Source organism: Episyrphus balteatus, chromosome 2 (genome assembly GCF_945859705.1).
Source record: "Episyrphus balteatus chromosome 2, idEpiBalt1.1, whole genome shotgun sequence".
NCBI lineage: Eukaryota > Metazoa > Arthropoda > Insecta > Diptera > Syrphidae > Episyrphus > Episyrphus balteatus.
In genome coordinates this window covers 80,797,132-80,807,730 of record NC_079135.1, presented here as the reverse complement: position 1 = coordinate 80,807,730, position 10,599 = coordinate 80,797,132, and the positions used below count along the sequence as shown (strand labels likewise).

The 10,599-nt window shown below is 32.9% G+C and overlaps 1 protein-coding gene and 1 long non-coding RNA gene across 4 annotated transcripts; one reads left to right on the top strand and one right to left on the bottom strand.

The window, feature by feature from the left end:
* Positions 1 to 45: 45 nt before the first annotated feature.
* Positions 46 to 2,400, bottom strand: LOC129910461 (uncharacterized). Of its 2 annotated transcripts, none has more exons than XR_008771515.1 (8): positions 2,261 to 2,400; positions 1,899 to 2,203; positions 1,738 to 1,843; positions 1,085 to 1,680; positions 788 to 1,022; positions 623 to 719; positions 287 to 477; positions 46 to 178 (listed from the first exon to the last, which is right to left on the bottom strand). It is a non-coding gene; the product is annotated as an uncharacterized LOC129910461 (long non-coding RNA). The 2 variants fall into 2 exon arrangements; XR_008771516.1 differs by lacking the exon at positions 46 to 178 and having other exon boundaries at positions 365 to 477; positions 1,085 to 1,178; positions 1,266 to 1,680; positions 2,261 to 2,388.
* Positions 2,401 to 6,936: 4,536 nt separating this feature from the next.
* LOC129910451 (actin-related protein 10) lies at positions 6,937 to 8,419 on the top strand. 2 transcript variants are annotated; one of them, XM_055987849.1, is made up of 4 exons: positions 6,937 to 6,993; positions 7,077 to 7,158; positions 7,224 to 7,376; positions 7,431 to 8,419. In XM_055987849.1, exons 2-4 carry the CDS (start codon positions 7,088 to 7,090, stop codon positions 8,332 to 8,334), a joined length of 1,128 nt encoding a protein of 375 aa, XP_055843824.1. In that variant the 5' UTR covers positions 6,937 to 6,993; positions 7,077 to 7,087; the 3' UTR covers positions 8,335 to 8,419. The 2 variants fall into 2 exon arrangements, with proteins under 2 accessions (XP_055843824.1, XP_055843823.1); XM_055987848.1 differs by having other exon boundaries at positions 6,948 to 7,158.
* The last annotated feature ends 2,180 nt before the right edge of the window (positions 8,420 to 10,599 follow it).

The following is a 10,599-nucleotide window of genomic DNA, read 5'->3' as shown; positions in this document are numbered from 1 at the left end:
CAGCATTTTTCTACGATCAAATAAATATCATGTAAATTAAATAAAAAAGAAATTGAAATTTGTACCGAGAGCCGGATAATAATGTTTGTTGCTTGTGTTCTTTAAAAAGCTTTTGCCCATTCTAAATGCAAAGAACTACCTCAAAACCAATATGACACCATAAACCCAACGTAGTCGCCTTAAAATTCAAAACAAAAAATAAAAATATGTATAGTTAAAAACTTTATTAATTTTCAATTTTACTCAAAGAGAGTGGAATAAATAATTAAGAAACAAAAAAATTCACCGTTCAATCCCGATATAATGATTTGGTGGAGTTTAAAAAGTTAGATATTGTATTTGATTTCAAGAATCAAGAAATCCGGATTGAATTTGTCTGGGATTCCACGCACCAAAGAGTCCAATACTTTGGGCCTTTTGGTCATCTTCTGTTTGACAAAAACTCCGTGCAGCCTGGGTATGTTATTGCTCCAAGTTCTGTTGACAAAAAAAATAACTATTACTATTTTTAACATTGCATATTTTAAAAACCGAGAAGAAAAACATTTTAACATTGTACAAAGCTCGAAACAACAGAATAGAACACAAGTTTAAACTGAGCTGGAGACATATTCAAAATTACCTTAAAACATTGGTCATTTGTTGCCTGAAGAAGTCTACAGATGCAGCTATTTGAAAACATCTATTGTCCGAGAACTTTTGGCCGAGATTTTGCAAACCTAAAAAGATTTAAAAACAAAAATATTAAAAACGATTTATCTTGCAAAAGTGTGTATGTCAACTTAACCTGATATGAACCAAAGGTTAATCAAGATTCTCTTGCGATTCAACTTCATCCGGTATTGTTGAGTAGCTGGAGCAGTTTCGTCTCCAACAACTGCTAACCCTGAATCATTTGCCCTATCCTCATTCATTTTTTTCTCCATCGCGATGTACCAATCCATTACCAACTTTGACAAACAGTCGAGTGTTAGGGCATTGCACTTCTACTGCATGTTTTGTATCCACATTTAAGTTGACCACTGTAAATAAATTAAATTTTATTAGATTTTTGTTTTGTAATTTTTTTATATTAAAAGCTTACATGAAATCTTCATTCAGAACTCCGTTGTCTGTTTCAGCACATATGCTTCCTGCATTTAAATAGATTTATGTATAACTCCTTTCGTTTTGTTTGGCTAACATAAGAAGTTGGTTCATTGTGATGACGAGTTTTTGTTTTAGAGAACTTTTTTCTTGTTTATATGTTAAAAAAAAAATTATACTTATATGACTTTAATAGCATTGTCCTGTGCTTGATCTGGACATGGATTAGCAATTCGAGCAATACACATCTTTAACAAACCAAACGAGATAAAGAGCACTGTCTGTGAGATAATATCTGTTTCAGCAACAACATGTCAATGTAGGCCAAGCCTGAAAAGATATTGTACAGCTTCAAGCAATTCCATATGAGCTGCGACCGAGACTCTTTCAATGGTGTACGACTTCTCTATGATTTAGTTAATAGAGTTGCAGTGATTGTTTTTCTTCTCATTTACTTGTAAAGGGAAAAAGTCTCCTGACGCACAACTGAATTTTATCGATCCTGGCTTGTTTCAACCATCAATGATTGAGATGAGCCATTGGAAAACTTGCTTTCTTGAATGTTCCATTAAACTCGCTAACAAACGGTTCAACCTGAAAAGACAGTTTTCTTGTAGTTATTTCAATACAAAGACACGATACTAAACTTACGATAGAGGAATATCAATGCAGAAATCTTGCAATTCCAAGCGCTGTGCCTAGTGTTCAACGTTCACGTAGCAACTACCACCTCCATTTTCCGATGGCCAAGAGTTAACTATAAGATAAAAGCATAGTAGTATTAAATGATATTTGACTTGTTAAGGGAATACCTGAATCATTTTGGATGGTGTTACGCCATTTGAGCACTCCAACGTATGTATGTGTTCAATAAGAATTGGAAATGGCATGTGTGGGTTAAGTCCGATTTGTGAAAGGTTTCGCCTGGAGTTTTCAGTGTCAGCAAATCAGAGGATTCAAGTGTTTGTAGTCCAGCGTGACCATTTTTGGATGGTGCAGCTTCTAGTAGAACACGCAGAGGAGCATTATCATCGGTGACCAGACGATCGTCTTTTGAATCTGTGTATTAGATGGAAAATGACTTCTTTCAGTCGATAAATGCCATCTTTTTTTTAGCCTAGAAAATTTTATTTTATTAGCAAATGTACGTAGACAAGAAAATATATCTTTTTACCATTTTCAATTGTTTTTATTTGTTAAATTCGAATCATACAAAATATTATGCACATTGTTTTGTTTTTACTTGATTTGTTTTGACAAATCAGCTGGCTGTCTTAAAACTCACCTCTTCTATGGTGAGTTTGTTGTGAGGTTTCTTATTGGCGATTGGAGGATATACTACTAGCGCCGTAGTGGTCAAAAATTGCAACCAAATATACAGGACGGAAAGAACTAGCGCCACCTAGCCTTCACAAATTGGAAATAGTTTTGTTTACGTCAAGCTGTCAGGCCATCTTTTTTGTTTTGTAAACAAACACTCATCCTTCGCATTTCAAAAAAAATTTCTTTCGGGGTTTATTGTTTTGTTAAAATTCGTATGTAATACAATTAAATACATAAAAAGAAATATAAATATAAAATGCTTGAAAAAGTAGTTCATACAATTTAAACAAGTAGGTATGTAGTGTGGTGTTTAGATAAATGTAATTTTTATTAAGTTTATTCGTTCAGTCGGTCGTTGTCGTCCGCAGTCGTTTGTGTCGGTCGCGTCTCGATTAAATTTTGGTGTATAAGTACACGAGTTTTCTCGAAAAACACCATTGCTGTTGGCATCGTTTTTTTTTTACAAATCAGAAATAATGGCTGATGTTGAAAGTGTTCAGTAGCAGAGCAGCCATATGGAATTAGAGTCACTTCCACTAACCTATCACAACCTCACAACTACAACCTATACTTCCAGATATCAAGCTGCTCGGAAGATGGAGTTGCACTGATGTAACCCCAAGCGTGAGATGTTGGTAAAGCATTTTGAGAGTCATCAAACTAAGACAACAGACTCAATAGCAACAAACAACGCAAGTTACCCAAATTATCACCTAACGACAGCAATATCAGCGGTAGCAACAAGAAATGCAACAAGCTCAGGCCCACGTCAACAATTGAAGAGGGTCTCAGTGAGTCATCTGAGGCTAAAACAATTCGAATCTTCACATACCATACATGTTCGCTGACCTTCACCCAAGAGAACTAATACAACTTACAACTCACTGTACACATGATCATAAATAATATTATTTTGTGTACCTTGATGTGAACCAAAACAAAACATTAGTCGCAAACACAAAAAAAAAAAAAACCCTCTTCAGCGTCTCTAAATCAATTGTTTCAAGCGCGGGTGTAAGCACAACATCGCCCGTATCATCGACGAGTGCAACCCGGAACTTGATTCGTGGCGAAGTCAAGGATACAAGTGAATCCAGCGGCATGGTAATAAGCTGTAATTCAAACAACACAGCATCAATATTTGAAACAGACATTGAGAGCTTTTTGAAAATATGCATTCCGATAAGTCTGAGAATGATACAGGAGGCAATGGACCAGCTTCTTGTGGAGGATGAGATGGAGCAGGAGGTGATAATCTGTTAATCACAAGTCAGGAGAACCAAACCAGATTCCACAACCAAATTCTGCTGAAGCAGGTATGAGGTGAGTTTCGCTTTTAACTTTAATCGTTAACATATTCCCTTTAAAATTATTTTTTTCTATCAAAATAGTGCCAAACAACATCAACAGCAACAAAAATTTCTTGTGCAAGACATCAAACAGATTCAACAGCTCTTGGAGAGTGTTGGGAGTATTGCAGACCAGCAAAATGGCCTTAGATGGAGCGACACTTCAAATGATTGAAGACAACAATCAAATGGTGACTGTAAAACAAGGCGATAATCCAGCAGGGTCACGGAGATCATGTTCTTGGTGACCTCGGTGTTTGAATTACCATGTCCGTTTCATATACCTACTACTGATGAACAGCCTATTGATTAAATGGAATGGAAATTGAAGGTATCGTCTTTGCAACGATAGCTGTTGGTGAAACAGCGTTAGAAGCCATCTGATTTGATAAATTCATACTGTTTTGATATCTAAAATTTAAAAAGTAGCGATTTTTTTTCATTGGAATTCGTTGTAGATCGAACTTTTGGTTCTTTGCAATTATACATAGATATATTAGAGGAAAACTTTCAAATTGTATAGTTTAAGTTCTTTATTGTTACGGTGATTCAGTTTTTAATTATTAAAATATACATAAAATTAATTGTGAATACATTTAATTTGATTTTTATTTGAACAGATTTTCGAGTAAATTTATTGAATAATTATAAGAATTGAAATTGTGTTTTTTTTGCACACAAAATGTCTATAAATTATGTAGGCGATAAAAATATTCGAAGTCTGAATATCAGCTCGGGTAACCTTATTCTGGTGTTTCTTGAATTTGAACTCGATATGTTGTTGAATAAGTTTCTAGAAAAAAATAATTGAAACTGATTAGAAGAATTTTCATTAAGTAACAAAAAATACAGTAAAAACCTGATCATATTCCAACTGAGACTTGCGAGAAAACTTCACTGGCGTCAGTTATATTAGTCGTTATATTTGAAAGTGGTATAAGTCACAATATAAAAAAGAATAACTAACCCATCTACTGGATACAGTGGCAGTGTGTCATCACAGATTTGATGGAACACCAATGGGTTTAAATGGATATCTTCCTGAGAATGTTTCACAGAGAACAACTTTTAAATTTATTTGATTGTCTTTTGCGTTTCCAGTTGCTTGCGGAGCCAGCTTCAGGAACTTTTTTTTTCAAAAATGTGTAAATGAGTGACCCAGTCTCTTCATTCCCAAAATCAGTAAAGAAACACCAATGGATTTGATTTGGTCAACTTTGTTCGAACGCACTTGATGCCAACATTCTGCTATGCAGATCAAGAACATCTGTTTGCAAGCCGACGAAACGGGGTCTTCTCAGTCAATTCTCAGATAATTCCTCTGCTGATCCTGTTGCTGGTAATGCAACTGCTGCTGTGAACGAGATCCATGGGATTGGTTTTATTGTTGAGCAGAATGTAATGTTGATCTTGCTTCTGTTCTTGTTCTGGTCTGTTGTTGTTTTTGTGGCTTGCCGACACCCGTTGGTACTTATGTATATTTTTTTTATTGTTGTCCTTTTTGGTGTTCAACTTTTTTTTTGTTCTTTTGGTGATTGTTTTCTGCCAAGTGACCTACACAAAGACTTCGAGGGTGTCAAACACAACATGGACGACGATCGGCTACGGTAACAAGGACAATCTTCAGAATATACTTTCTTAGAATCACATTTATGTATGTAAATAATACGACGCTACTTAGGTTGATTTGTTTGAACACCTTTTTCTTAATTTTTGTCCTATTTATGTTACTTTTTATGTATGTAAATTTTTAAAATTAATTTTTGCTCAATAAAATCGCGAACGAAAAACGAAACCAATGAGATGCGAAAGAAAAATGTTTTGTTTACAAAAAAATGTCAGATGACTTGACAGCTGGACGTGTGTTGTCATTTCCCACAACAAGGTGGCGCTAGTTCCTTCCGTCCTGTTTATTTAGTTGCAAATGTTGACCACCGGTAGCGCATTTCAACTTTTCCAATCCCCAATGAGGTTTTCCGCAGAATACCAAATTGTGACAACCTCATAAGAAACCTCACAAAAATAACCTCACAAAAAATTGTGACTTGTGAGCATCACAACTTCAGAATAGCCCTGTAAACTTATTTTCTGATGGTTTTTCTTGAATTTATTAGGGGTATTCACGATCCGGTGCAGCAAAAAGGTGTAAGATTGCTAAATTTTGTTTTTCTACTACTACAACTACAACAGCCAAATTTTGCACCATTGTATTTTATTTTTGCAATAGGGTTAGGGTATAGCAAAAGTGTAAACAAAATTGTAGTGTGTTATTTTTTTTAAGAAAATGTTACACTTTTGCACTTTTACAACGATACAAGACCATTTGCATCGAATCGTGAATACCCCTATTGATTTGTATTTTAATTATTTTTACTTTGCTACAGGTAATACCCGATGGTATTTTTCGTTACCATGTCCGTTGTTGACTTTGGAGACTTCAAAATGTTTCGTTTCGCTTCAGCTGCGTACTAGTGCTATTTGTTTTTGGAAAAAAACTACAAAAATTGTTTTTTTTTTTTTTAAACCAAAAAATAAGCTTTCTGCATCATTATTTTTAATTTTGTGGTTGGAAAAACTTTCACGAAATGAGTTTGAAAATTTTCACTTCTTGACTTTTTGCCGTTGTAGTTATACCTTTAGTTTTTTTTAGTTTTTTCTTTTCAAAGAAATGTCAAATTTGCGGACGCAAATTGAGAAAGTGAGTTTATGTCCGAAAACAAAACTGAACGAAACCGAGCAATCCGCTATTTTGGCTGTGACATCTGATTTGCATGTATTTGGGAATTTTCGTACGTCAATGTACACACCCTTCCGACTATTATAAGCTGCGTTCCTTTGGAAATATTTATCTACTGCTTAGTACTTAAAGCTGCTTTGAACTACTTTTTCGGTATAGCAAAAGTAGTTCAAAGTAGTTGTAAGTACTAAGCAGTAGATAAATATTTCCAAAGGAACGCAGCTATAGTTTTGCCTAAAAATATTAAATGGAAATCCCACACCAAAGTATGAAAAGTGAAGTCTACACTAAAATCATGTTTTATTTCTTTTTTCACAGTATCACCCTTTATTTTACATTCTACTAATACCATCGAACTTATTAATAAGAACTATTTTTATACTCACTCATACTCCCTTACGATTCATGATTTTTTTGACAGACAAAAAAAAATAATTTATCTTTGTTGATTTGTTTTCCTTTTACGAACTGTTTCTCATAGAAAAGAATACAATTTTGGTAACAAAATTTCTGCTTTTGTTAATTTAAATTAAAAAAAAAAGAAATCAGTAAAATTTCCTTGTCTTTTATTATTAATTAAGAACAAATAATCATGGGCATTTATGACACAGTAATGCAAGAAAAACCCCCCGTTGTTCTTGACATTGGAACTGCTTACACCAAGTAAGATCAATTTTTAACACAAAAAATGATGTCATGACGCATACTTAATTTAAATACAATTCCAGGCTTGGCTTTGCTGGAGAGGCCCACCCTAGATTCATCCTACCAACCGAAAGTTTTCTTTCTTCCACTGGTCAAATCTGTAAACTCTTCAATTACTCATCTCAGACCGAGTTATATGACCATACTGTTGATTTTCTTCAGACTGTCTTTTTCAAGTAGGTTTCTATTTAGTTTTGTTAAATCAATCTTAAATGTGGATATTATTCCAGACATGTATTAGTTAGTCCCAAGGATAGAAAAGTTGTCATTGTAGAGAATATATTTGGGGAGACTATCATCCGCGAGACTATAGCCAAGGTGTTGTTCAAACACTTTGAAGTTTCGTCTATTCTATTTGTGCCCACACATTTGGTGGCATTGTCAACATTGGCAGTGTCCTCGGGTGTGGTTGTCGATATGGGTTACAATGAGACAACTGTTGTCCCAGTTTTCAGTGGCGTACAAATTCTAAAAGCATTCCAAGATCAAGCTTTTGGAGCGAAATCTATTCACGACGAAATCAAACGGCAATTAGTGGAAGCCGGCATCAATCCTATTCTTCTAACCGAGTCAATTTTAGAAGATATCAAGGTTCGAACATGTTTTGTGACAACTTCCGAAAGAGCCAAGCAATATAGAGAGGGTTTGCCAATAACACCTCCACCAGATCTCGAGTATTCCATCAAAGAAAAGGAAATTATTACAATTCCCGGTTCTGTACGTGAGACGGCCTATGAAATAATGTTTGCAGAAGACAATGAACAATCGAGTTTGCCTTATTTGATATTGGATTCCATTCTCAAGTGTCCTGTTGATGTTAGGACAGTTCTCGGTGAGAATATATTCCTTATTGGTGGAACTTCGATAATGATGGGATTATTATCACGTTTGAAAACTGAATTAAATCTGCTACTAAACAACAATAATCGATATAAAGGTAAACTATTTTTCAAGAGTGTGAAATTTCACACGGCCATTGGACGACCGAATTTTGCTGCTTGGTTGGGTGGCTCTATATGTGGAGCAACTGAGTTTGTTGGTACTAAGTCACTTACAAAAGAGACTTATGCCAAGTGTGGTCATGTACCCGATTGGGTTAATTTGGATGATAATAGGTTGCAAGATTCGGTTTAGTTGTAAGATATGGAATTTCAAATGAGCAGAAAGTTTTGATTTATTTATTCAATATTATATTATTAAATAAAAGCGTTTAGTAAAACCTTTGTAAGTTTATTATTATTCAACTATTTCGAAAATAGTATTTTATTATAAGACCTAGATGTTGCCAAACCATATGGATGTTACAAATAGCTCCACTTAAAGTTATGATGAAGAATATCTTTATCTAACTTATATCTTGTAAATGCAAAGGCGAACTTAAAGTGCTTATTGTGCACAGAAGCGTCGTTATACATTTTAAATAATTCTTTTAAATGAAACATAAGTAATTTCAATATTAATTTTTTTTTTTTATAATATTTTTTAAATTTTCAATTCAGACATTTGATTCAAAATGAGAGAAATGCATCCAATTTTGTAATGGAGTTGTCCGGTTCTTGCACCAGTAGTGTCTAAAAAGAACTTAAACCTTGAATTATGGTCAACTCTTATTCAATTTGTATAAAAACTATGCAAGGAACAGACAACTTTACAATTTTACAATTTTAGTTTACAATTACAATTTTAATTTAAAATCAATTTGATAAATTATTATTATTATTTTTTTTTATACCTTTAAGCAGATGTTAAAAAAAAAAAACAAAAAAAACATCTTACTTACGATTGGTAGTTTAGTTTTATTTCGATTAAATGCTTACACATTAAGACTTAAATTATCTTATAGCAAGTGAAGCTTAAAAATTTGATTGAGTTGAGCTACAGAACATAATATTCGTTTATGACAATATAACAGTATACAAATATAATAAATTAAAAATTACAAAAAATAAAAGCAAAATTGAAAACATATTAAACAATTATAATTTATAACAATAATAATAATAATTTTCAAAAATGTATAAGTTTTTAAGTTTTTTAACATACATCTCCATTTATGTTTTTTTTAATATAAGAAAGAAGAAGAAAAAAAATAATAATCAGGTACTAGATGTTTTTTTTTTTTGAAAAGTTAGTACTGAGTCCTACCTAGGATTCGGTGCTATATTGACAGTACTTGGGTAAAGAAATGAATGGATACCGATTTGAGTTCTAATTTTAAGAATAGTGCCAGTGCCGGTATTAGCTTAGGACTGTCACGAAATTGGCCGTTAAAGTATTTATCACAAAATTGAGCAAAGGAACTTAATAGAACAAAAGGAGTCTAATGATCGCTGTAAGTGGTAGCATCTTCAAGTTATTGTTGTTGTTCATAGATAACAAAATGGAAAAATGTATGTTAAAAGCTTAGGAAATGAAAAAAATGCTAAAGCCATTTTTGTAATTTACTAATCAGTCTGCTTTCGACTTAGTAAATTCTAAAATGGCTTAAGCATTTTACAAATCGTTTGAAATTTTGCGCTAATCGAACTAAATAAATACCTAATGATGAGGCTCACTATAAAGTTTTTAGAATACTGCCTTGTGTAGGTACCAATTAAAATATTTGTATGGAATTTGTATGTATCAAATGCGATTTGTGATTTTGTTTATAATTTAACTTTGACTATAATTTGCGGCTTTCATTACTTGACTTGAAAAGAGATTGAAATGAGTTTTATTGAGTATAAAAATTATTTTGCTTTAAAATCTCATATTTGGTTTTTTTTTTAAGAAATAAATCATTTTAATTGACTTTTAGAATTGTTGGTAATATTTCCATCATAAATTTTGCAGGCTCACCATAACACCATTCAAAATTAAATGTGAAAAATTCCAACAAAATTTCAGACGAAAAAAAAAATCAGTAAAATTTTAATTTTGTTGTTGTATTTTTTTTTTTAATAAAACGGCAAGAGTACGATAACTCAGGCGGTAAATAATAGTAACGGATTTTTATAGAGAAGTCAAATGCATGAATTTTTTACTATGGAAAAAATTCCCCTCTTTCAGAAGAGACTAAAAATTTAAAAAAATAATTAAAACAACGTTAACACTTTGGTAGTTAGAGTTATAAATTATGCATTTTTCATAACCCAGAACTATAAATTTCACTTCGTGGTTCAGCTACTTTTATCTTCTGAAATTGGTAGGTGCAGTTTAGGACTAGTTCAAGGTCCATTTATGTTAAAATAGCTAAAGTCATGCTTGAACCAAACTTGATCTACCTACGTTTGTACAACTTATCATTTTTTTAAAGTTCATTTTTTTTTTTTTAAAGAATTCGACATTTAAGTTCTTCATTCCGAGCAACCGTCATAAAGTCAAAAAGTGAAAATTTTCAAACGCTTTTTCTGACTGTTT

What these genes read in the sequence shown, in the direction of transcription:
- LOC129910451 (XM_055987849.1), top strand. Translation starts at nt 7,088, where the DNA reads ATGGGCATTTATGACACAGTAATGCAAGAAAAACCCCCCGTTGTTCTT. An exon ending in ATTGGAACTGCTTACACCAA is followed by an intron (nt 7,159 to 7,223) that starts GTAAGATCAATT and finishes ATACAATTCCAG; the next exon opens with GCTTGGCTTTGCTGGAGAGG. An exon ending in CTTCAGACTGTCTTTTTCAA is followed by an intron (nt 7,377 to 7,430) that starts GTAGGTTTCTAT and finishes ATATTATTCCAG; the next exon opens with ACATGTATTAGTTAGTCCCA.